Source organism: Microcaecilia unicolor, chromosome 6, assembly GCF_901765095.1.
Source record: "Microcaecilia unicolor chromosome 6, aMicUni1.1, whole genome shotgun sequence".
NCBI classification, from domain to species: domain Eukaryota; kingdom Metazoa; phylum Chordata; class Amphibia; order Gymnophiona; family Siphonopidae; genus Microcaecilia; species Microcaecilia unicolor.
The window spans coordinates 137,798,942-137,825,727 of NC_044036.1; the positions used below are offsets into that span (position 1 = coordinate 137,798,942).

General features: G+C 41.1%; 1 protein-coding gene and 1 long non-coding RNA gene across 6 annotated transcripts; one reads left to right on the forward strand and one right to left on the reverse strand.

Moving 5' to 3' along the window:
* Positions 1–485: 485 nt before the first annotated feature.
* On the reverse strand, positions 486–22,923 carry GATA2 (GATA binding protein 2). Of its 5 annotated transcripts, XM_030206101.1 has the most exons (6): positions 22,843–22,923; positions 14,918–15,339; positions 13,534–14,139; positions 11,336–11,514; positions 9,417–9,542; positions 486–2,489 (listed from the first exon to the last, which is right to left on the reverse strand). In XM_030206101.1, the coding sequence occupies exons 2-6, from the start codon at positions 15,144–15,146 to the stop codon at positions 2,190–2,192; spliced, it is 1,440 nt and encodes a 479-aa protein (XP_030061961.1). In that variant the 5' UTR covers positions 15,147–15,339; positions 22,843–22,923; the 3' UTR covers positions 486–2,189. The 5 variants fall into 5 exon arrangements, with proteins under 5 accessions (XP_030061961.1, XP_030061964.1, XP_030061962.1 ...); XM_030206104.1 differs by lacking the exon at positions 22,843–22,923 and having other exon boundaries at positions 11,336–11,481; positions 13,534–14,136; positions 14,918–15,170; XM_030206102.1 differs by lacking the exon at positions 22,843–22,923 and having other exon boundaries at positions 13,534–14,136; positions 14,918–15,170.
* LOC115472059 lies at positions 15,293–21,674 on the forward strand. Its single transcript, XR_003942459.1, has 3 exons — positions 15,293–15,368; positions 19,919–20,062; positions 21,292–21,674. It is a non-coding gene; the product is annotated as an uncharacterized LOC115472059 (long non-coding RNA).
* Positions 22,924–26,786: the final 3,863 nt, after the last annotated feature.

Below are 26,786 nucleotides of genomic sequence, written 5' to 3' on the forward strand. Positions count from 1 at the left end.
TTTGTATCAGTAACCATCCTTCCCCTTCCCAATAAAATTTAATTTAGGTACAAATAAATGTACGGCTGTACCACAAGTTATAAAGGACAAGACCAATGCCCAACTCAGTAAATAAAAACTCCTTTAAAATTCTTCCAAAACAGCTATCTTAATTATTATTATTATTATCATCATCATTATTATCATGTTTTTTTGATTACAAAAGCAAAAAACTGGTAAAGCGTGTTTTCATGGCTGCTTGGTCCTCCTTGTACGTAAGCAAATGCCTCCATTAGTAATGCAAACAAATAAAATGAATTTACATCGACAGGAATGAGGAGTGGTTCGAGCCAATATTCCCTCTAAGTGGAGCGCATGAGCGATCGCTCATACATTTTAGCAGTGTCGCTCACAGATTTTACATGGTTGCTCATAAAAAAAACATTTTTTTGTGCTATATACAGAAATGCATTGCTAATATTGGCGCTCAAAAATTGTTGTTGTTTTTTTTTTAACTTGTTGCTCACATGAAAAAAAACTTGCACACCCCAGGCCACTCCTTAGAGGAAACATTGGTTAGAGAACTGGCCTATAGCAAGGTGGAAGGCCCGAGATAGGAGTTCAACACTCCCTCTCCCCTCTGCTACTGGCCTCGGGCAAGTCACTTTGCCCCCTTGTGCCTCCAGACCTAGATGAAAACAAGGCATGTCTTTCTATAACCTCCCAGGTGAACACTGTTCTAACCTATTTATTTATTTTGGAAGAGATCTTTTTGCAGAAAAATACAATTAAACTTATTTAAAAGCTGCTCACAAAAGTGATGCACATGCTGGGTGCATTGTCCAACTCTACCATTCTTGATATACATTGTATTATTCTGGAATGTGTTCGTGGGGTGTTTAGCAACAGTCAATATATTACATTTCACACTGGCAATATAATATAAATTTTCTGGTATTTAAGTAGTATGTTGTTTTTGGTAACAAGAAACCACTAATGTACCACTGTGACAATCATACCTGGGCATGTTTCCTTTATTCTGTTTGTTAGAGAATTCCATAAATCGTGGTCACATCTGGGAGTTTAAATTACGTGTAACTGATTGTCTTTTATGTTTATATCCAGTAATGTCCCTTCTGTTCTTTCTCCTTCCTCAATGTGAAAAACATTCCAACCCTGACTGGTCCCAAGCGTGCAAACTCCCTCACTGGAGGGAATGTTCATGGTTTCCTGAAGATGCAGCAAAACCCTGTTATATGGCCAGTAAAGGATTCCTTGGAACAAAAGGTGTTAATCTCATAACAGTACTTTTGGAAAGCATGGGACCAGATGGTTTTCTGGTGTCTTCTGACCTATTTGCTTTGTTCTCTTTTTCTTTTCCTCTGGTACATGTTGGGGACTGGGCTGGGGGTGGGGAACAGGAGGGACTTGGGAAGGAGATGTAATGTTCTCCTTTTTAATAAAATATTGCAAGTGGATTAAAATGATATAGGAATGATGTTCAAATAAACCAACTAAACCATAACATTGGCCCAGACACAATCACATTATACAGTTACATTTATTTTATTTTTTTAAATATATATTTATTTGCTCCCATCATAGATTTTAACATTAATTAAGAGATTGTTACGGTGGTCATTGAAAATGTCTAACTGTATTCTACAAGGATGAATAATCTGAAAACCAGCACAAAACATGCAAGTTTGAAATCAGAGACTCTGTGAAATCAAGAGCAAAATAAATATTTTCCTTTCAAAATTAAACTTTATAAATTTTATAAAGTTGTCCCTTAAGTTCACAATAGAAATCCAGCATAGGCTACCTTGGGTCAGCACTGCCCATAGAGGCTGCTCATTTACATGTACAATATTCACAGTAATAAAAAAAAAAAAAAAAGGAAAAAAGAAACGAAAAAATGTGGTCCATCCTCCTGTTTGTTACGCTCACCTTAAAGTGGACCAGTAAGTGTCAACCAGATGGTCCTTTCTTCTTTTGCAATGGATGATGGGCAAAGTGCTTAACAAGCACCTCAAAAAGTTCTGTTGAAAACCAATGGGTCTAGTCGAACAGCCAGAAAGGGTTAAACCACGTATGGGTGTAAAATCCCTTCTACATTCTTTTCTTGGCAGAATTATTCCCAGCTTGGTGTCATCCTATGCAATAGCCCAACTGCTTCAGTCAGTGGAGAGGCCTATCGACCGGTAGGTTTATCCCATAGCTGTCACCATGCTTGATGGGTGTGCATGTCCAAATGATATGCTGGAAGTTGGGTGGATGGGGGTGGGGGTTGGCAGCATGTGTCCCGAGTGGCTGAAGGGTCCTAAGTGTCCCATTGGTGCCATGTGGCTGGCCAGAGCAGCAGCACTGAAGGGAGACGTTTTCTCCTGCATGCACTTGGACAGTTCCTCAAAGCATTCTGCGCCTTTCTTGTTCTTTTTGGACTTGTTGGACATTTTCCTGTTTCTGGTTTGAATCCCTTCCTTCTTCATGGTCAGGGGCCTGTTTACCTACAAGAAATGAGAAATCAGGCTCTTGCAAATAATAATGCACCTGCTAAGAAAATCAATAAACACACATAAGCATTCCGCCGGATTCCGCACAGTACCCAAAGCTGGGCACAGATTGCAGATCTGCGTGTAAACTAGATAGCTAATTAGGTGATCAAATCAATTACTGGTGTTAACAAGCACTTAATTGGCAGTAATTAGCAGTTATGCGTAGATCTGCTTTACGCCCTGTTCTTTAACCTGTGCCTAAATTTCAGAGGAGATGTGGATGGATGGGTCAGGGGCATATCCAGAAATTAGAATACCTGCATTTGCCTACCTAATTGCCTTCAGTTGGTGCCACCATGTACACTAGCCTTCGGTCCCAACCAAAGCCCCAGAACCAGCCCTAATAGCACATAAAGCCCTTAATTACTCTTAATACACAAAACTGCATGTGCAGATTACAGAATAATGCCAGTTACGCACATAATTTAACTGGCACTAATTGCAATTATATGAGTAACTTTACTTAGTGCTTATTCTAGAAACTTAAGCTCCGGTTTATTAAGCAGCACTAGCAGCTGTCCATGCGCTAGTGCCGACACAGACGTGTTGGCACTAGCGCATGGACAGCTGCTAGAATGCTTCATAAACAGACCCCTTAGTGTGGAAAAGGGGAGACATAAATTTTGGCAACGTGTAACCGTGTGCATGGACTCTAAGTACGTACTCATGTATTTCATACATATATACAGGGGGAGGCCAAAAAAAAGTAACCCCCCTACAGTTTTTTGCCGTTTCCCTGCAACTGCTTTGAATAGTAATGAGAAATTTTACATACTTATTTAGTCCTCATACTAAAATGTATTACAATTAAACAACATTTAATTACCTTAAGCTATGTTGATGTTACTGACATTTTAGCGTTACTACCTAGTTGAGCTACAACACAGTAAAATAGCATAATTCAAACGATACAATTAACAATGTGTCAGAATTTCACAGTCACTGTGAACGGTGAATGGCTCAAAGTGTCCACCCCCACCCCTCCACCCCCAGCTTTAACCCAGGCCTTCAGTCGCTTTGGGATGTTTTTAATAGCCTTCTCGATCGGTCCTTATGGCAGGCTGTCTCAGATCATCCGCAGCACTTCCTTAAGTTCAGCGATTGTTTGCGGCGTTGGGTGAAGCTTGCAATAGGCTTCCAACATTGCTCCCCAGACAAAACTCTATTTCACTGTGTTGTAAGCTGGTACCCCATTTTTTTCCGCAAATAATGGTAGTTTTACGGTGCATATTCAAGCACGCGAAAATCACTGGGTGGTCATGATAAAAGGCCTGTACCTTCAGCATGTTTAAAGATAATCTTATTCCAGGTCAGCACATAAACGTAGATAGTAACAGCAAATAAAGCTGTAAAATTTCATGTTGAAATTCCAAGTGGTTGCTGAGAAAACAGCAAAAAAACTCTAGGGGGTTACTTTTTTTTTTTTTTTTGTGCCTCACCCTATCTATACCTCACAACTCTGCCTCGGTTTGACACAAACTACAGCTCCAGGAATGCCTACACACAGATTACATGGGAGTACGTGCACACTTTTCATGTGTGTATTGTTATCATGCATATACAGTTCCACAGTTTTATGTAAAACACACTTGACATGCAGGAAACCCTTCAAAAAATTACCCCCATATGTACTAGAGGAAAAGTCCTGCGTTGTCCTCTCTGCCAACCCGAACTATTGCTCCGACTTGAGGTATCTTCCCCTGACAAAACATGAACTCCCTGTCCATCTGTTGCTAAGCAGCTCAGTCATAGTAACATAGTAAATGACAGCAGATAAAGACCTGAATGGTCCATCCAGTCTGGCCAACAAGATAAACTCATTTTACATGGTATGCGATACTTTATATGTATACCCGAGATTGATTTGTCCTTGTCATTCTCAGGGCACAGACCGTAGAAGTCTGCCCAGCACTGTTCTTGTGCTAAAAGTTCTGAAGTTAACGTCAAAACCCCTTAAAATTTACACTCCAGCCCATCCATATCTATTCAGTCATGATCAGGGCGTAGACCGTAGAAGTCTGCCCAGCACTGTTCAAGTTCTGAAGATTCTGGAATCCTAAAGAGTTACAAGATTCCGGAATCCCAATTAGTAGCAACATTCCATGTAGAACCCCAAAGAGTAACACAGTAAGTGACGACAGATAAAGACCTGAACGGTCCATCCAGTCTGCCCAACAAGATAAACTCATTTTACATGGTATGTGATACTTTATACCACAGTTTGATTTGTCCTTTCCATTCTCAGGGCATAGACCGTAGAAGTCTGCCCAGCACTGGTTTGGTTCCCAATTACCGGTGTTGCCACCCAATCTCCGCTAAGATTCTGTAGATCCACTACATAAAGGTATCCTGGGCTGGTCCGCCAGTGCTCTGCGGCTCTGTTGTCTGCCTGTGCATGCACACAGGGTGGTAGAGAATGGACAGACACACAGCAACCTTTGGAGAAAATGCCCTGATATTCAACACATGGAGATCAGGGGTTTTAAAGCCACCGACAGCTGCTGACTGAATTAAACCCAAATGCTCAACACTTAATCCAGGCACCGGCACTGAAGATCCGGGTCACGTGCATGAGGGTGCCAACTGATATTCAGACCGATGCCCGGACAATTAACTAGACAAAATTAGGTCAACCTTTCTGCTGTCCTAACTTTATCCAGGCACTTAACTGGTTAGCGCTCGCTGGGTAAATTCTTGCTCTGCCCCAGCTTCACCCCGGATTGTCCTAGCTGAGACTCCAGTTAACTGCTCCTGAAGATTCCAGCCAAGGCAATTTATCCAGGTGGGAGCTTTGACTGCCTGGGAAATCATTTTGAATATCTACCCCACAGGGGTCAGTATTGAGCCACATGTGGAACATATTATTGTAAACATCTAACTCGATTGGTTTCGGATTATACATATATCCAGCAGCACTATCTGCTTAGCATCCAAGTTACGTATCCACTATCGACATTTCAAGTTATACCTGCTGTACATGATGGACGCTTGGACATCTAGGGGTAGATTCCAGAAAGTGCACCAGAAATAAGGCATGAAAAATATAGTTGCTAAGGGGGAGATTCTATATACAGCGCCTAAAAAACTAAACGTATTCTATAATCGGTGCCTAGATTTAGTTGCTGATTATAGAATACGATTAGTTCATATATCAGCGCCTACAACTACACGCATCCATTTACACCAGTGATAATGTGGTGCAAATCCTGGTGCATAGATTTACACGTACTGGGCCATATTCTCTAACTATGCACGTAAATTTCAGAACGCCACCAAACACCCATTTCCCTGCCCATAACCACGCCTCTTTTAGCCTGCATGCGTTAGAGGTTCGTCACACTTCATTCAAGAATACGCTTAGCGAGTTGTGTGTGTAAATTCTAATCAGTGCCAATTAGTGCTCATTATTTCTTGTTAAGTGCTATTATCAGCGCTCATTAGCTTATTAAGTTACGCACTTTTGTTATAGAATCTGCGCCGATCTCCACTCATGCTATATAGAATTTGGGAACTGCATGTGAAATCGCCATTACAGAATAGAGCGTAAATTAGCGTTTGCGCTGGTGTAAATGGTTGCACCTAAAGTTGGAAGCTGCAATGCATAAATAATAGTATTCTATAAATTACACTTTTAACTGCAAGACATGCCCTGATCCGAACATGTGCACTTCCCCCTCTGTTGCTGCGCTATGGCATTTAGGCATTAAGTTTATAGAATAGCGTCTAAGAACAGTGCACTTACCCCAGGATTCTATATAGAGCAACTTAAGTTGAATGGAGGAGTAGCCTAGTGGTTAGTGCAGTGGACTTTTTCTGGGGAACTGGGTTCGATTCCCACTGCAGCTCCTTGTGACTCTGGGCAAGTCACTTAACCCTCCATTGCCCCTGGTACAAAATAAGTACCTGAATATACGTAAACCGCTTTGAATGTAGTTGCAAAAACCTCAGAAAGGCAGTATATCAAGTCCCATTTCCCTTTCCCTTGATTCGTTAACAAGCCAATCAGTGCCGATAAGTTAACAAGCAATTATTGTCACTAATTGGTATTAATTTGAATTTACAGGCACAACTTATTCTGTAACGTGATGTGCATAAATGCTAGGTTGCATAGATGAAAAGGGGGCGTGGAATGGGTGAGTTGTGGGAGTTTCTAAAATTTATGAGTGCTGTAGAATAAATCGGTCTGTGCTTAATTTAGGTGTCTGCATTTAAACCAAATTTTACTTGACGCAACTGCCCGCAACTAAATTTAGTCACGCAGAAGGGCGCTCAGTGTATTCTATAAACAGCGTAGAAATTTAGGCTTATCCTCTAAGTACACCTAAATTTAGGCGTTCTTTATAGAATACGCCTAGGCTTTTTTTTTCAGCACCGATTTTGTAGACGTGATATATAGAATTTTGCCCTTAAGGGTTATTATTGCTACCTAATTTAATAATTAAATAGATATTTAAATTTGGCGCACAACTGACACTATTTTATAACTTGTGTGCCCAGATCTGTGAGCTAGTTGGAATCTTGGGCGTAGAACTTTATAGAATCCGGGGTTAATGTACATGTTTAACAGCTGAATTTCACCACGTAAATGTGTAAGTTAAATGGTTACGTGTCGCTGCCTGAAGCAGAGTCAGCGCAACTGTTAGACAAGACTAAGGGGTCGCTTACAGCAACAGATTCTGGGGGGGGGGGGGGGGGGGCAAACAATACATCCTCAGAGCAACACAAACTTAAAGACCCATCAGTGCATTCTTTTACCTGCAGGAAGGGGGGGAGGCTAATTTTTAAATAGTGTAGTGTATGATACACACAAACAAACACACAAACACATACACACAAGTACGTTAATTGGGAGCCAAAGTCCTGACCTCGAGGATGCCCTAAACCAGAGTTTCCCAAATAGGGTCATAAAGCATGCCTTTGGGGTCACAACTCAGGTGAATTATTCTGCACCTCAGGAGGGTCACTGGATTTCATTTGACTGCAATCGTGGGGTCCAAACACAAACAGATTGGGAAGCACTGCCCTAAACCCCGCTCCACATGAACAATTTTGACTGTATAACGATTTACACGATCAAAATTATCCAGTCCAATGCTGTGACTTCTTTTACAAAGCAAAAACGCACTTATCTGCTCAGTGCTGCTTCTGAAAATATCGACTATTTACCTCAACATCTTTCATGTACTTTCATCTCTCTTCTTTCCAGCCCTTCCTTCTCCAAGAACAGACGTAAAACACATAGGCAGAGCTGGGTGCCCTTTTTCAGCTCTGAACTATCCTTCCTTTAATCTTTGTCATAACCCTGTTTCCTTCCTATAAAGATGCAATTAAGGACTGGTATTTGCCTTGGGTGTTAAGAGTGCAGCTAAAGAAACCCACAATATACTGCAAGTTTTATTTATTTTTAGCTCACACCTTTTTCAGTAGTAGCTCAGGCTGAATTACTTTCAGGTGCACTAGGTATTTCTCTGTCCCCAAGGACTTCCAATCTAAGGGGTCCTTTTACTAAGCTGCGGTAAAATGGGGCCTGCTCTAGCACCGTGTGTTTTTGACATGCGCTGAGGCCCATGAGGCTGTGTCCATTTTTTAAAAAGAAATGGCCCTGCGGTAAGTGAACCACTTACCGCAAGGCCATTTCAGGGAGGGAGCAGGTACTGCCACCCATTGAGGTGCAATGGCGGCAAGGACTCCTGCACTAACCCAGCAGTAACCAGGCAGCGCACGGAACTGCTTGATTACTGCCAGGTAAACGCCGGCACTACAGAAATAGAAAAATGTTTCTAGCATTGAATTCTATTTTTGTAGCGCCGGAGACAGCCACGTGCTGGAGGTGGAAACTACCGCCAGGCTCCCGAGGTAGCCTGGCGGTAGTTCTGGATTGGCGTGCGGCAAGCCAGTTGCCATGTGCCAACTCTTTAGTAAAAAGGCCCCTAAGATTGCAACTGAGGCAATGGAGGGTGAAGTGACCCGCCCAAGATCACAAGAAGCAGCAGCGGGATTTAAGCTGGACTTCCCCGGTTGTCAGCTTGGTGCTCTAACCACTAAACTACTCCTCCACCCCTCCATAGTAACAGTTTTAGGTTCACCAATTAGAAACAGCAATTTTCCTAGTTCTCCCTCAAAATCTGACTTCATTCCACTATTAAGAGTTAGGGGAGTCTTTTTTTGAATAAAGGCATTTCCATGTATAAGGCCTAGAATTGTGAGGCCCAGTATAATGAGCATACTTACATACATTCAACATATAAGCATTCCTGTGGTTGGAGTTCGACCAGATTTGCATCTATATAAAATATGGGGCATACACACACAGAGTACGTTCAAGCCTCAGAGCTGATGTTAAATTTGTGTGTTACTGGGATTCCCTCTGGCTGCCTGGTCAATAAAGCTACATAGGTATTTATCTTGCCTTTACAAAATAAGCATAAATTAAGCGCACTAATCGCATTTTTAGGTTATCTGCGTAAAATTCCCCTTATAATTTCTGCCCAGAAGTGATGCTTTAGCCTTCAAATAATATGAACTCTTTGAAGCACAAGGAGAGGACTGGACCCAAGTGAATTAACATTTAAATGGAAGACATTGCAAATGACACCTTGGCTTTGCATGTTCAGCAAAACGACTCATTTCATAGGGAGTGGTGTAACTCAGTTCTGCCAGATCTTTCCAAGCACCGAAGCCAAGCCAGTACATTGTCATGCCAGTGAATTTAGCATCACTATGCCATCACAAGAATGGCTTAGAACTCTCCAGGGGCAACCTTTAATAGAAGCTAACACCCAGAAAGACTAAAGCACGCCAAGCAGCAGAAGCAATAACCCCCACCTAAAGCCGGCAGGGATAGCAAAAGGCAGGAAAATCGACTCTATTAATACTCACATTATGCAATTTATAGTAGAGCCCACAGGCATTACAGACTGGATCCCCGTTTGCATTACGTCGCCATAAGGTCGTGGTGGTGGTCTGACAGTTTGCACAACAGGTCCCCGCTCTCCTGGCAGCTGACTAAGAAAATAGACATCAATTCAAAATATTTAAGGCGAGATTACATGGGAAAAGGGGGGGAGGGAGAGAGGACGGTTTCCTGTCCTGGCTCTGCGGTAATTGGTAACAATGGAAGGGAGGGTTGAGTATTTATAAAGCAAGACCAGGGGAAAGTGATCAAGGCTCGCAGTCTTTGTTAATTAGTAAATCTCTTCCAATTCTAATAAGCTAGATTCCCCCCCCCCCTCCCAGTGTGACAAGCATGGCCTGGGATGTGCTCTCCCCTCCCCACCTCCGCCAACACACAAACAAGATTAATAGAGAAAAAAAGGTCACAAAATGAATTTTAAAAACTGCTTTTCTCCCAACACCAGTACTCCTACAAGATGGGAGCTACATATTTCGGACAGTTTCTTGGTCTCTCTGCCTAAACTCTGCCTCAAGCTTTTTGGAAAAACTAGTTTAAAGAATGTCCAGTCTGAGAAGCACTTCAGCCTGAGCAGGATAGTATTACAAAGTTTGTTTTAGCACGCTCCAGGCTTATGGAACACCTCTAGAGATGAGAGCAAGGTTTCAGCTCCCTTCAGTGGGTGATGGAGTCCTGACAGCATTTCGTGAAAGCCAATTTTCCAGCAACTCCCCTTCCCATCTGCTCAGATTTTTTTTTCCTATTGTGCATCATAATTAATATATTTACAACCCCTACCTACAACACCCCCAAAATATATTTATTATTCTTAGGCCTTTACGTAACATTTGTAGGGCATTAGAAATGTGAAAGCAGCAGCCATGGCCTAGACAAAAAAAAAAAAAACAACAACTCTCCAGAGCTTCTCAGGTCCGGAAACAGATTGAAAGTTTTCTTATCTGTACCATGCAGATATCCGGATAGGAAACTACTGTCATGAGCTTAGAAAAGGCACGTAGAAAAAAAAATGTCTCAAATAAAAATGCAAGGCATAGGGGAGCCCTTCAGGGGGAGGAGGGGCGGGGGGGGGGGGGGGGGGGAAGAGCCAAGTAATAAATAAATAATTTAATAAAATGTGGAGCCAACAGTGAGCCCTTTTCATCAGCCCTGCAAGTACCAAGAGCTGACAAGTGAAAGTTGTTTTGGGTTGGTAACTGTTTCCTGAAAACAAACTGGTACCTGTTCAGTTAATGGACCATCAATCAATGTTGATCCAGTAAATCGCAAGCACCCTCTCATTAAAAGTAGGAATCGCACAGAATTAACATTCAGGGTGGGTTAAAAGGATTTTTCAGTCTTTAAAATCCCCCCCCCCCCAATCTAAATAAGTTTTCTTATTTCAATGAGAAGCCAAGAGGAGCTGGAGCCTGGGGGTGACTGACAGCTGTCAGAACTGAAAAGCAGAAATACTTTTCATGTCATATTGGAGCCCACTTTAAATTGCATTATGGCCTTTTTCTTTCTTTTTGCATGTCTACACACCTATGCCCAGGCCTAGGTGGGATTTTTCACATGTTCCCCCAGGCTACGCTGTGACCTGTAGCTGACACAAACTGCATGTAACCCTTCTAATATGTCCTTCTGTTGCAATAAGGGAGGTGAACCAGGCTAGATCCCATTTCATCATTTTTATATATTCTGTAGGGCTCACAATGCAACACAGATAGCAAAAGAAAACACAGTAACAAACAAAATAAAATATCCCTCCCCTACTTTAAAATTCTAAACTCTTAACATAGTTTGAATCTGAATGTAACCAACAGCTTGGCCGAAACGACCTACTTTGATAGAGCAAACGTTCCCCCATCAGTTCTTCCCCCAATCATTCAATCCACTATCCACCTACCAGTCTTCGTTTTGGTTTAATGAGTGGTCTGTTTTGACCATTCATTTTGTGGTAGAGCCCGCAGGCGTTACACAGATAGTGACCGGTGCCGTCTCTTCTCCAGAGAGGGGTGGCAGTTGCTCCACAATTCACACACTCCCTGCCTTCTAAATGGAAACACGAAGAAACCGGATTTCTTTCTTTAAAAACAAATTCACAAAAGCTTTTTTGCATTGTCCTTCAGGTATGGAATTCGCAAAGTACATTGTTAGAACACACAACACATGAGACACAAGCACAGATCAAATCTTCTGTCTAGTACACCCTTATCAACGGAAATATTTTGAATCTTTACAAATTTAAGTGGGAAATATCAAGACATCTAATTTCTTCTACTTTATGAAACCAAATATTTCTTGCCAAGCGCCAAACTAAAATAATACCCCAGTTGTCCAGTTCAATGGGGCCCAGGAAACTATTACATTTACAGAACTGGAATTCACATATTTGGTTGTTATTATTTTTCTCCATAATATTTTTGTTTCCACTACAATGATGTGGGATAATCCTAATCTGGGATTTTAATCTAAAAAAAAAAAGTAAATCTAAATTCCCGTACTACAAAACTGTAGCTGCAGAAAAATAAATTGTAAGATGGAAATACAAATCCATCCCTCAAGAGCAAATGTCAGTTTTGCTTTCATATTATTATGACAGCAAACCAGAAGAAATCTGATATTTTCCAAAAAGGTAGGAGAGGGTTTTAACAGGTGCACTTGATTTTTTTCTATTAACAGGAGACCTGTATTATTTTCTACGGTAGTTTATTTCCCAGGACAGTCTCTTAGAAATTGTATTTACAGCCATAAAAGGCCATTCAGCTAAATTTCGAATGGAGTTTTTATAAGCTATATGTCGGTGGTATGTTTATCTTTACAGAATTCAAGCAACTAATGCTTAGCTTACATTTTGGCAGGTGAGTGTATTAATATTATTTGTTTGCCTGATTAATGAAAGATTCCAGTGGGGCTTTTTTAGAATTCGAGAGGCTCTAGAGATTTTGCAGAGAGTAATGGGCAGGAAGCTTCAGGAGTCGGAGAGTCCTGAGGTTTCGTTTTTCTAAAGGGAAGCTGAGCTCGGTCACGGAATTTCAGGGGCTCCCAGTCTCTTCAACCCCCTCAGGATCATTTCACCTCTCTTAAGAGCCAGGCTAACAAACACTCAGGATGAAAAGACAAACATCCTAGTTTGGATTGTGTTTTCAAAGAAAATAGTCTGACTTCAAATTCAGATTCCAAGTGTGTTTCCTGCTTTTAGAAGAGTTAATTAAATCTTTGTTTTTTTCAGAGGTTGGCTTTTTGCCGCATTCCCCCTACAGAAACTGATTTTTCTAGATATAAAAAAGAAGACCCGGGAGATTTGGCCACAAAATCTATTTTTTAAAAAACCCATCACTTTGCAAACAAGTTTGACCAAAATGTGCAACCCATGCAGAGATATAAACTTTAGATAGATGTTCATAATTTAAGAGGGGTCTTTATTTTTTTAATAGTGACTGTGCACCACAAAAATTATAGGTTAACTAGATTTATGACGGCAATGTTATCTAAAAATCAAATGCTGGAAGAGATTTGATCTTCAAAATCAGATTGCATCAAAGTACTGTACAATCTGCCCAGGCTCTGCAAGCAAAGCCTTCAAAATCTTTTTTTTATGTATGATGGGCTTTTATTGCATAGTGTATTAAGTGGAACAAGTCCTTTCCCTTATCTCATTTTACAATTAACATGTTAGCTGTATGTATTTTCATTTAGGCCTAGAATTTAAAGAAGAGCAAACCTAACCGATAGATGTGAACATGCGTTGTATACCAAACAAATAAGGCCTGGGCAGGGCCCTGGGTTGCTATTTTCAATAGGCCCTCTGAATATGGCATCCCTTACAGCATTCCCAGAAGTGTAAACTGAAACCGAAAGCTCTCTCCCACATCTTCTTGTCTTTTACATTATGGGTGAAAGGCTCTTGAATTTCCCAGGTAACCTCTTTCCAATGCAAAGCCCAGTATGGTATGCATAAAATTATATTGGCGCATTTTCTTAGGAATTACTGCAGCACTGCGCCTGGTTGTAATCTGACTTTTTTTTGGCAGATTTATACATCTCCGAATTGACAGTAGAGTGGTTCTATTAAATGTTGATGTGAAACCCCCCCCAGCTTACCTGAACAAGATCTGGTTTTGCTCCTTTGCTTTGGGGTGAAGCTGGATGCCGGACCTCCCAGGAGGCCTCCAGGGTGGAAAAGGCTGCTGCTGTAGTCATGGGCAGCCGGCACATAGGACGGGTAAGTGGGGATGGGGTGATGGGTGGAGGGCTGGGCCCCCATTGACGCCAAACTGCTCCTCAGAGGACTTACATGCTCCATCTTCATGCTTTCTGACAGAGACACGTGGTATTTGATGGTCTCCTTGTCTTCTGGCCTTGCTCCGGCTGAGGAGGCCGGAGAGGCAGAGCTGGCTGAGTTGGGATCCGGGGAGACATCCTTTGGCGGGGTGGGTGGGAAGCCGAAGAGATGAGGGCTGGAGTGGGAGGCTGCGGTGAGAGAGGAGACCGAGGCCGTGCTGGAGCCACTACTGCCCGGATATACGGAGATGGAAGCAGGGCCTCCGGCCGCAGCCGGGTGCAGGGGGCCTTTGGCGAAGGGATTTACTGTCCAAGGGTTGTGATGGTGGGCTGCAGAGAGAGCTGCCTTGCCGCTGTCCAGCCAGGGAATGCCGGGGCTGTGGATCAGGTGAGGACGGCACATCTGGCTGCCGGTCAGCCGGGCTGCTGAGAAGGAAACAGACATACTTTTCACTCCAGAGAAACCAAAGAAAGCACGAGAAGAGAAGCCTAATAAGGAAGGGCCATGGAGACAGGAAAGTGACAAGAAACTCCAGGGAGAGAATAAGAAAAGCAGGGTTTGAGAAAAGAACACTCAGCAAACTTACTCTGTTTGGCTTTTTTTTGGGGGGGGGGGGGGAATCCTTTTACCAGATCTCGGGATTTTTCTATTTATTTTTTACAGCAAGTAAGCAGGAGTGGGGATGTCTTATGAAATGACAATAAGATGAAGAAAAGTAGATTAAAGAAAAAGCAAGAGAGAGTAGGAAAAATTAGACCAAACAGGATACTTTACAGGAAAACAAAAAGTCAAAAATAAATAAATAAATAAAGACAAGGTTGCTTGAATATCGTCAAACCAGTCGGGTATGTTGAACAGATAAAAGAAGCTGAACAGAAGGACAAAGCACAGATGCAAAAAGCAGTGACTCCGGTTCAAATTACTTCCCAGTGCTCTTAATACAGCCGAAATGGAATCATTTTGATTTCAGGTCTGTAACCCCCCCCCCCCCCCCCCCCGCAATTATTTATTTCTAAGATTCATCAAGTTATATTTCCCTATATTTTTTTTAAACCAGTTTAGAGTGACTGCCGAGCACTTAAGAAGGAAGTGTGTTTGGAACCCTGGGTAGCAAATCTGATTTGCAAAACTCCGCAGCCCCCTCCCCCGTTTATTCCCACGAAACGACCACACAGGGAAGAGGGGAGGGCAGGGGGCACGTACCGTGAGCTTGGCTGTAGGAGACTCGCGCCCTGGCATGGGCAGAGTTGGCATAATACGGATTGCCTTGAGAGTCCAAATGATTGAAGAACACATCCACTTCATCCGGAGGCAGGAGTTGAGCCGGTTCCATGTAGTTGTGAGCCAGGCCCGGGTGGTGGCTGTCCGGGTGCTGCCCATTCAGGACGGCATGATGGGCCATCCAGCGCGGCTGATCGGTAGCAACTTCCATTTTTAGCTTCCCCTCCCTCGGAAACCCAAGTTTCTTGGAAGTTTATGTTCTTCTACGTTTGGTTTTTCTTGCTGTGAGAAAAAAAAAATCGATACGTTCCTCCACCCCTTTTTTTTTTCAGTGAGGAAACAGTTCTCAAAGAATCCTCCAGTTTTATGAAGGCTTCTGGAAGCAGCAAAAGAAGCAACACCACCTATAAGAAGGAAAGAAAAAACGAGGACAGTAAGTTTATTTATTTATTTATTTATTTTTGTATATGTTTGTTTTACTTTTAAAACGAGTTTCTTTAGCAAAACTGCAGCGGGCGTAAATATCTCGGAATTTAAAACAATTGGAAGATTTGAGTTTCCAACAAAATAAGCGATCGAGGTTTCAAGCAGTTTCCTTTGCAGTTTTGGCAGCAATAAAAAGCAAAAATAACAACACAATTAATGGAGCTAGAAGAGTGTAATAATAATAAAGCTTTAAAGTATAGGCTCAGAGTAAAACCAGACGTAGACAGAGGTGAAACGACAGAAACTCAGCAGTACGAACAAAAACTACGTTTTTTTGTAACGACATAATAAATCTACTTACAACAGTCCTGTTAACTGGTTCATTTATAAAAGCAAAACGGTTAAGTATTCCATATCGAGCAAGAGGCTTCCCCAGATCCTCAGGGGTTTAGAAGTGGGGGTGTTTGGATATAAAGAGCGAGAAGATGCAAGAAGGGGTGCGTGAGAAGGAAAGAGCCACCGTGAGTGGTGGAGGTTGGGTCTCAGATGGCCAGTTCCCCTTCTTCTGGGCTTCTTTGTAACATCCCCAAAGCATCCTATGTCAGCACTGGCGCCAGCTGGACTCAGTTCAGTAGACACTCGAAGTAGGGGCGCCACTCAGAGCTAGTAACCTCCCCCCCAGCCAATCAGCTGCACCGTAGCCTAACCTTGCCCTCCCATTGGTTACTCCCCAGAACCCCCCCCCCCCCCCCCATTCTCCTAATTTACTCCAAGCAGCTAATAAATCGAACCCGCCAAAAGTATAATAATCCGCTTTCATTTTTCAAGAAGCGTTGCTTTTGGACTTTGGGGACTTTAATATATGCGACGTGTCATAGTTAATGTTATGAAGTATGAGAGGATTGAGGGAAAATAGTTTGGAAAAGGGCAGAAAGAGGAAAGAAATGCCCGGAATAAGGGGGGCACTACGTGGGAAAAAAAGTCCTAAATAGCACTGCTCACTGAAAAACTTTGTCGTTGATCTGCAACCTTCAATCAATAATTAGTATGTAAATATATTTCTTTGCGGACTTTAAGTAAAGTACGCGTATTTAATAAATATCTTTAAAAGGTTTCATCTATAATGTTTAGGTGAAATATCTAAAGGCCGGTTTTTAAAGCACACATTTATATTGTACATTGTTAAAAAAAAAAGAATTTATCAAAAATCAGTAGTGTTGAAATAATTAATGATTTACTAAATTTAATTATTTTATATATCATTTAATAATTATGCAAATTTTATAAATTCTAAAGGCGAAATAAATGCTTTTTCTGCCGGAGAGAGCAGTACAATTATTTTATTTAAAAGAAATGTATACTCCGCCTATCCCTAGACGATTTACATTAAAAAAAAAAAAACTTACATTAAGAAAATGCAAAACATCAAACTAATCAGACCCTTCATAAAACAAATAACTTCAAGCAGTGGATATAGAGGCAGGATCAGCCAAAGCACATCTGCCTAATATTTGCAAAAAATATAGCTAGAAAAGGTAAGTTGACTTTTTTTTTTTTTTATCTTAACATGCAGTTGTAGGATTTGAAACCTGTTGGCTCTATATTTTGGGGGAAAGTGATTCTTTGAAGGATTCAGGACTTCCAAACTGCCCGATGTGATACAAAACCGAACAATAACTGTCCTTTCAGAAATTTATTGAATTTAATCACATATTTGAAGGCCAGGTTTCAGGTGCCCGGAAAGATAGATAGATAGATAGATAGATAGATAGATAGATAGATAGATAGATAGATAGATTGATTGAAATATCTTTCATCGCTCTTTCACTTTTGAAATAAAATATTTTACTGGTTAAATCATAGCTTCAACAGTGGATCAAAATATTGTTTAATAATGCAAAAATAAGAAAGCCTAATACATATACATTTTAAAAAGAAGAAATGTTCTGTCTTTCCAAGACACACATTTTTCTCCGAAAAGGAAGAACAGCCAATTACTAAGTTGCTTTATTTATAGGTGATCCTAGTTTTACCATGTAACTAGATCTTTTACTTTTTACTGACAGCTTCAGCTTTATGATGGTCTGCTGCAAATTTTACTGAATACTATTTGGATTAGGGTTTTCTTTGGGAAGGGTTTATTGGCCGATTAGGTCTTGAGCCCCCTTTAAAGGGACAAAGCTGCTCTCTTTCTGTCGGTAGGATGGCTTTTTTTTTTTTTTGTCAGGAGGGGAAGGGGTGGGGGGATTTGAAGGACTAGTCAATAATTGGGTAATGCTGCTGGCTTTTCCTGGCCAAGCGGCCCAGCCACACCGACGCCGGGGGCCTGACGTCACCCTCGGCTGCCAAATTCTCTGGAAAAGGCATTTTTAAATACATCTCCAGCACTCTGCTGTCGAAACGGGGAACGGATCAGATCCTGGCCCTTGCGGGCTTCTCACAGCCAGCTCTGGGCCTTTTCAGTCTGTCTGTCTGTCTGTCCGTGACTCTAGTCTCCTTTCTCTTAACCCTTGTCTCCCGCCTGCCTTAAGAGTCAAAAGAACTTCACCACCATGTCCTCCAATCTTCCAGATTACTAGAAACCATTACAGATTTAAGGTGTGGGGTTCTTTCGTTTCAATTGCTAAAGAGAGATGTTAATCCCAACTCACTTCTGCACGTTCGATTCTTACCAAAATCAGCGGTTGATGCGGATTCCCCTGCCTGATTTTCTTTCGTCCCCTCTTTACAGACAAGTGAAGGTGACAGATTTTCCGAGCGTGTTGTAAGGTTTTGCAGACTTGACAGGATGAGGGAGGGACTCAGGCAAAATGCAGTCGGAATAAATAGTAGAGTGAAGACCTCCGGCTACAGGATTTTTTTTTCAGTGCTACAAGGGACAGACTGGGGAAAAAAAAAAAGTTACCTTACAGCCCCACTCCCCACTACCAGAATGGAGAACGAAAGCTGGCGGTGGAAGACAGGACCCCTAAATCCTAATCTCAGGCAAAGACAACCTGCACTTTGAGTGGAAACGGCGGCAAGGGCAGATCACACTGACCACTGACCACCGCAAGAGGTAGGGAAGGAAGGATTAATGTCTGGCCTTGACCCTCCCTAGGGATAGATGCAAGGAACCAGCTACTGCTGTCTGTCCCCTTGTCCAGGACAGGGATCGGGTTCCCTCTGCTCCTCTGCAGCAGGAACTAGGTAAAATGGCCTCCCCATGACCCCTTTTCCTTTCTTCTCGCAGGTTCCGGGATTTCTTCTCGGGGCAGCTTTGGGACATCAGTGTTTATTTCTTGTTCTCAAGTGAATGGTAGAAATTCAGCCATCCCTGCAAAGTTTTCAAAGCAGCAAAAATCTTGCCTTGTTGAGAACCATTGATGATTGTAGTACACTTAATCCGACCTCCCCCCCCCCCCAACCCTTTGTGATGAATAAAAACACGACCACCGATTAAAATACTGATCAAGGTAGGGAAGTGTGCAACTGGCCAATGCCGGGCACGTAGTTCAAGAAAAGGATCCGTACATACTGTGTATCCGTCTTGCGGATCGAAAGCACGTCCATTGCTCACTTTAATCCTTTATACAAAACAAACAAACACAAAAAAATGCAGCTCTGTTTGGAAGAGAAACAAAACTATATGAAAATCCTTAGATTCAGATTTTAAAAACATCAAATGAAAGGAGCGGACGGCAAATCTCTCGGATAGCATTTTTTTAAATGCTTTTTGACACTTTTTCACTCATTCAATTCCAATTACAAACAAATCAGCGTTAAATATTTGGTCGCAGAAAAAAAAACATGAAGAAACTAAAATGTAGACGTGCTTTAATAGTTTATTTTCAAATAAAACAGAAGTTTTGCCCTAATGTCTGTACTTGAATTTAAAAATGTAAAAAAAGAGGACATTGCTGTTTTACCAATTAAAAAAAACGTTAAATAAAAGAAATAGGCCAGCTATTTGAGCCATCAATAGCTTTGGTATTATCAGATTAATAAATAATAAACTTTATTTACTGTTTCTTGAAGCAGTTCCCCCCCCCCCCCCCCCTCTTTTCATACGTAGCTCAAGAAGGGGACAGATCTCTTAAAAGATAAGTCAACCAATATATTAAGCAGCCCAATGAAAAGTTATCGCCTACAACCAGATCGTGACCTTTTGGTCTGTTGAAGCTATCTCCCATTTTTAGTTTGGTTACAGCAGATGATACTATGAACCTTTGTGAACTGATAATTCGGGGAGGGGGTTGTTTGTTTTAAACACAACGATTGTTGTTTGATGTACTCAGTTCTCCCGGCTACAAGACTAACCTAAGCGTACCTGAGCCCTGACTGACGCATATGACCCCTTATCACCTTTACAGCACAGAACCATGGGCTGGGTCAACACAGAAATTGGGTCTAGTCATCTTGCCGATCCGGGAACACAAGTATTTTTTTAAACGTTGAACATATTTGATCCTTTCCACCTGTATTCTGGCTTTTCTAAAAGGACTGTGAAAGTTGGCCCTGTCCAGATACTGGATAATACTCTTGTCTTGCCTTTTCTCGCCTTCACTTTTCTTACAGAAATGGAGGTGGTGTCGTGGCTTGGCTGTGGACTCCCAAAGTTTGCTTTCTTCATGTTAATGGCTGGTTTGAATTAATTCCAGTAGTAGCTACGTTCAAGGTCAGAAGACGCGGTCAATTATGAAATTATACACGCGAAAAAAGGTATCATTGTTGGAAGCATTACTTGCAAATCGAATCTTTTGCTGAAACATTATTAATACAGCCTCATCTCTCACTGGAAAATTCTATCTCGCTATATAAAATGTGTTTTTTTTTTAATGTATTAGAGTTTGTAATAATGACACTCTTCAATAAGAGGCGAATGTGCATTTAACATACAATAAAATAAAGTGCATTTCCTTCCTTCTTAACCTCTGTTGTTGTTGTTTTAACGTTCTTATCACTGTTTTAACTCATAATTATATATTATTTCTAGAAAAATAAATAGTAAGATCGTTTTGCAGAAAGGAGCCAGGGCATTTATAGGGGGAGGGTGGTAAAGGGGTCAGACGCAGTTTGTGTTTGATAAGAAATAATCAGTGTTTTATATACACTGTATAGGGCGTATCATTTTAATAGACTTCTGTGCTTTTCTGAGAACATCTGTTCAAACAACGTGAAAGCATTTAAAGGGAATTCCTACTTAGGAAGATGGGATATTTTGTTGTAATTCTCCGCATTATATTTAAATTTGAAATAGGAACGTAATGGGTTGAAGACGTTTATTTAATTAATTCAGTCATCCGGACGGATGATGGCTGCATCAGGAGATATGCGGAAAAAGCTGCAGTTTAACTGCTCTTCTGGAGCTCACATTCCGTCTGCTTCACACGGCTGGTTTAACAACTATTCTGTCAATGTTATTAAAGGCCTCTCTGGAGAGAATGTGCCTGAATGGACTGCAGGCAGCCCTAGTGAACGTTCTGGGCCAGCTAGTCACTCATTCCCTTAGTCAGTTTAGATTATATAATAGGCACACAGCCTAAAGGATTATAACATTTTCCACCTACCAGACAGCTACTAGTTATTCCTGTGAAAATAATTGCTGATCACTTAGTCTTGTTTTTATGAAAGGCATCATACACATATTTTTAATAGAAGCTTTAAGCTATATATAATACCTATATTTCTATGTATAGTATTTGAATATATCATAGTAGATCTATATCTATATACAATACACCCTCAATATACACAGCAGTTCCTTAATTATATATAGCAATTGATAATAAAAAAAAACATTATACCTGCTCCTTCCTTTTCATAATAATTTTTGATCTGTAATAAACTGAATAGATCCCAAGAATGTAATTTTCTAGATACAAAGTATGTAAAGGAGGCTGTTGAATAAATATTCATATGTTTTGTTTTGTTTTGTTTTTTACTTAAAGGTGACTGTTTCCAACATCTGTGTCAGAAACAAGGCCTCCTAAAGAAAGGTCCGCAGGAAATTCAAGAAAAATCTATCATGATTCTTTCCATATTTTTTTCAGCTTTAAGCCTAAGAATATTTGGGTCTCGTTTATCATCAGAGTACATAAATCGGCACAAAACTTTAATAAATGAAGCAATCTCCTTGTCTTTTCGAGTCTGGAGTTTATTTGCTGTGCACCACTGTCTGCATATTCCCAGCACTGGAGACTGAGGTGTCCGACATAGTCCAGGAATTAAGCCAATTAATTTAAGGACGGTGTGAAAAATCATTTAATAATCACGATAACGGTTTTTGTTTGTTGGTTTGAGCTGGGATTTTTCTGTCCCAAGCAGACACAAAGGTGAAGTACAACAACAAAGGTAAATATTTGTGTTTACATACCTGGTTATGGTTAGACATAAATCCAATATTATGAGGCTGGACCATTTTCGGCCGAAAAAAGATCATCTCTGCAATATTATGCTTTTTTTGCACGCTATTGTCATTATATATACAGTATAGTCATATGCAAATATGCCAACGTGTTACATTGATTTACAAAGGACCTCACAGCGACAAGGGAATAAATTGGCTGCTCAACAAAGCCTTTGTATCACTCGGTGTATTATTTATTGGGGATTTGGATTTAATACACGCCTTTCCATTGGTTGCTCAAGGCAGAGTCAGGTGCAGTAGGTATAACATTAGTTCAATCTTTGTTCTGAATACCCAGAAAATAAAAACCTCTCTGTCCGTGTTGATAAGGTCACACGGAACACATTCACTTTGACCTCCGACCTCTATATGACAAATTTGATTCGAGGCAAATTAAAAGTGACATACGAACTATTGTAATTTGTAAAGTACTGTAGGACGACTGTTAATGCACCGACTGATCTAGGGTGCAGTTAATTATTGATTTGTGGGTAACCATTCAGCCGACCCTTCCCATCAAGAAAGTGGCCACCAAAGGTTGCTGCATCCTACTTTCAAAGTGCATCGTTTTCTTTTCCTGGAGCTTCAGTGTTTCCGTTTAAATAACCTTAATAAAACCTCCGAAATCAGATTTATCAGAATAGCACATAAATAAAACTGCAACACATTCTCCCAGAACAAAGTTCACCTACTGGACATCAACTATCCAAGGTCTATTTTGTCTGACTTTAGACTCTTTGCCCAGCAGGGTCCAATGGTTTTCCTCGATGTCCATCCCTATCCTGGTGTATAATTAGTTGCAACTGCTTATATTTCTTAGGTTTAAGTTTGTTTAAATTTTCCTCATCCTGAGGATACCCCATGAGCTGCGCTTCCTAAATCTTTCCGCTGTTCTCAGTCCTAAGCTTCTCGCTTTTTCATATGCGCCTTAGAATTGATTCAACGATCAAGGCAGTGAATTAATTCCTACAGGTCTCAGGACGGAAAGGACTGCATTGTCCTGTGTTTTCTCAGATACCTATTGCAGTCAAGGCCAAAAGAAGTAACAATAGTGACTGTTCTCCTGTGTGCAGAGGCAACAGAATATACTCACCGATTGGAACCGAGATCTACGGCCGAGAGCCCAGTGGGAAGAAGTAGAGGAAGAGGAAGCCAGTGAGATCCGAGGCTGAAGTCAGCAGGAGAAGCTCTGTAATGCTTGCTGAGCACCCCCCCCCCCCCCCCAGCTCCCCTGGGCTGCGAGGAACGAACCAGTCCTATCTCACAGCAATCGGGTCTGGTTAGGTCCACGAATAGGAGCAAGCAAAACTGGCTGTCGTCAGAAAGTTCAATCGCTCTTCCGGCTTATTCCTGCAGCAGCTCTCAGGCAGCCATCCTGAGGAGGCAGCAGGCAGGTAGAGGACTAGGATCCAGGCACAGAGAGAGTGACGCAGAGACCCCCCACCCCCTCCCAACCACCATCAGGACACGGATGAGACCCATGCACCCAAAGAGACACCCAATCACAGTCAGACACAGGCTAACCCTGCGCCCCCCCTCCCCCAGAGGCTACTGAGCCCCCTCACCCTGGGCACCAAGGAGAAGCAAGAATTTCTAGCATGTTACTTCCTGAAAGACCCTACACAGCATCTGCTGCAACTTGCCTCGCTCCTGTGCCCAAATTTACAGTTCCCGAAATGCTGATCGGATTAATTAAACCCTCTATTCTCTTCCTGCGTATGCAGAAAGGCCATTGCCAGTGTAAATAATGGACGTTAATGACGTTAGAAAATTACACTATTGCCTTTTGGTAACAAGACTTCGTTTTTAAGATGCACAAAATTGAATTGCAAATAAATCTGCTACCAATCACTAATGTCCTTAAAGGAAGTACAAACCCCCCCCCCCCCCCCCCCAACCCTTTATGTCTCGGGGATATTATGCCTTTACTGCACGTTCCCCTTTCCTTTTCCGCTTTCCTAATCCCAGGCAAGCACTGCTCCTGCCTTTTCTATACAGTTACATATGCACCTGACAACTTGTACACATATTGTGGTAACCTGCAATTTGTTTGCAATTTGTCAGTCAGAGTAATTTAACATCCCTGAGTCTTGGGAGCACGTCTAGGTTTTCTTGACGCCTGACTAGCTCCCTAAAGCCAAGAACACAGGTATTGTGCCTGAAACCACTTCAGTTACCCGCCATCTCTCCGAAATTAGCAACGTGTAGTATAACTGTGTAAATATTTCATCCAAACCACAGTTACTCTTTACATAAAAATGCACTCCCCTAGGACCAGCCTTGCAATAAAGATTCTGCAAACAGGCTCTTCTTTCAAGATAAGTCCAGACTGCAACCATTCAACTTTTTTTTTTTTTTGTCTTTATCCACTTCTCAGCATAATAAATTAGCCACTGTTTCAGTGAGCCTAAGCAGCAAACTCTTGCTCGGTCTTTAATCCTCTCAGTAAAATGCTTTGAAAGCAGTATCTTTCTAGATGAGTTCTGCTTACCAAGGATTACAATCTGGAAAAGGAATCAATTAAAAAAAAAAAAAAGAAAGAAAAAGATTGAGGACTGTCTTAAACTATCTGTTTGTCTATCAGATACAGTAGATTGGAGAAAAAGAGAGAGAACAGGTATACGTACCGGTATATATGTAAGACAATGAAATTAGAGCTAAACCTTTTTTTCCAAAGATTTTATCTATACAAGTAGCCTTTCCAAACAGTTCCACTGAGGAGGACTTTACTTAGATGATTGCCACCCGACAGAAGATGAATTTTCCACCCGATGTTGTGGACCATTCATATTAAAAAGGAAAAAAAACACTATAATGTTTAGGGTATGGTTTTGCTGTCCTTGCACACTGCAACAAAATTAGAAGAAAAAAATAATTAAAGACGGTAGTGTGTGTTTGTGTGTGAGAGAGAAATGAGATCAGAGTTTAAAATGCAAAGCTATGTAAAGCCAGCGCACGGGACTAAAGCTCAGAGCCCTTTCTAGGAAAGCAGGTGCAGTGCAGCAAGGCTGAAGGTCTGCGGCAACCTCCCTCCCCTCCTCCCTTACCATCCTTTCTTCATTTCTTTAATAATAATAATAATAATAATAATAATAATAATAATAATAATAATAATAAAAATCATCCACAACAACAGTTTTCTCCAGTCACTGTCCAGACATAGATTGCTAAATGATATGGTCCCTTCAGAGTTTCCTCAGCTTGCAGACTGATTGAGCAAAAGCCTGAACTCTAGCAGAGGCTGATTTTGTCAGATTTCGGAAACGTGTTGACTAGCCAAAAGTTGTTATGCCTTCTAGAGAATCTCAGCATTATTTTGTAGTAGGGAAAAAATCCATAAACAAAGCAGAACAGAGAAAGAACAACAACAACAACGCATAAAATAAAACTAAGCATAAACCCAAGAGCCACGTAAGACATTCGTTCGTGAACCAGACCGGAACGGTGGCTGCGTATTTTTACAAAATAAGCTTTTACATACTTTACAGTTTTTGCTTAATGACTGAACTGACCACCGAGCAACCATGAAATTATAAAGTCCACACACACGAGTACGTTCCATTATTTCCCTGTTGCCACCAGAGCGCCATTTCAAATATATTTATTTGCCTACTTCCTGGTGAAATAACGCAGAATTAGGCTTAAAATTAGCATGGATCGTTTCTAGACATGATGCGAGTAGGAAAATTCAGCAACACGCCAACAAGAGCCAAAAAGGAAGAACATGGAAGAAAGTACAGATGAAGAAAGATTTTGACCTTGTTTTTTTAATAAACAGTTTTAATAAACTGTCACTTTTTTGGGGAGGGGGAGAGATGTACCCTCAAAATGCATTAAATCATCCCCAAAGACTTGGTTATTTTTTAAAAAAAATCTGGCCGATAGCTCTTTATTTGACACGCAAGCTGTTATCTGTCACCCAGCATTAAGCGGTCTTTAGAATGAACATCCCTATGGACGAATGAAGAAAATCACGAAATAGATTCAGTCCTAGCCACAGATACATTATAATAGTTTATACAACATTAAAAAAACAAACAAACAAACAAGCACCTCATCCTTTGTCAGCGCCTTCTAGTCGCTTAACAGCTTCAGACCGAAATATTCTTACTAGACGGGTAAATTAAAACAAAACTACATTTTTTTGTTTGATGTTCAGAGGGAGAAAGGTTTGTCTGTGATTTATTTTAAGGATGCTCCCTTTTAATCAGTGCTGTCTGTAATATCAGATCATCTTAAAAGGGTACCAATATATACAAGGTTTAAACCCACAGGAAATAAAAAAAAATAGTTTCAATAATGCAATGCTTGAAACTGTGATGTTTACATTTGTCCACAGATTGGCTTAGGCCGCTTACCCTCTTTAAAGTCTTCTAGTGTTTCCTTTATCTTCTCTGCTCCTTTTTTTGTTTGCTTTTCACCTTCTTTTACACTACTGAGCTCATTTACAACGGTGCAGGACACATCTGGATTCATTAATACCGAGCACCCTTCTCTACCTGCCTTCACGCGTTTGAGAGCTGCTGAATACACAAACAGGCCAGCAGAGGGGTTGCCAGGGTTGTCCGTTTAAAACTGGCAACAATTTCCCCCTCTCCCGTGCACTCATGGATGTCCCAGCGAACCTCTGTGGGTTTTTTTTTCTGTTAATAATAACAGAGCTCGTCCCCTCGCCTTCATTTGCATTATTACAGTATCTTTACAAGCACCTCACATTGTCTGTTTCTTGCAGCTTTTGTTACGCGTTTCTGTCCTAGCCTACGCGATTTGACTTTCATATTGTAAATGGGTTGATATTTTACAGACCCAAATAATGCTGTAATTTCTTGAATGCTACTTAAAAGATCTCAAGGACACTTTTGTCCTCGTTTTTTTGTTCATCTCCCGTTTCGTTCTAACTCTCCTTATAGTCATTTTTTTTCGGGTCTTTATAGATCGTGCATGTGGTGTGCACATATGTGCAGTTTAAGGCAAGTTTCAGGAAAGAATATCTTACAGCTATCAGCTGAAAATGATTTTAGTGGAAAAAAAATCGTT

What these genes read in the sequence shown, in the direction of transcription:
- GATA2 (XM_030206101.1), bottom strand. Translation starts at nt 15,146, where the DNA reads ATGGAAGTTGCTACCGATCAGCCGCGCTGGATGGCCCATCATGCCGTC. An exon ending in CAAAACCAGATCTTGTTCAG is followed by an intron (nt 11,515 to 13,533) that starts GTAAGCTGGGGG and finishes TTGTTTTTAAAG; the next exon opens with AAAGAAATCCGGTTTCTTCG. An exon ending in TTAAACCAAAACGAAGACTG is followed by an intron (nt 9,543 to 11,335) that starts GTAGGTGGATAG and finishes CTATTTTCTTAG; the next exon opens with TCAGCTGCCAGGAGAGCGGG.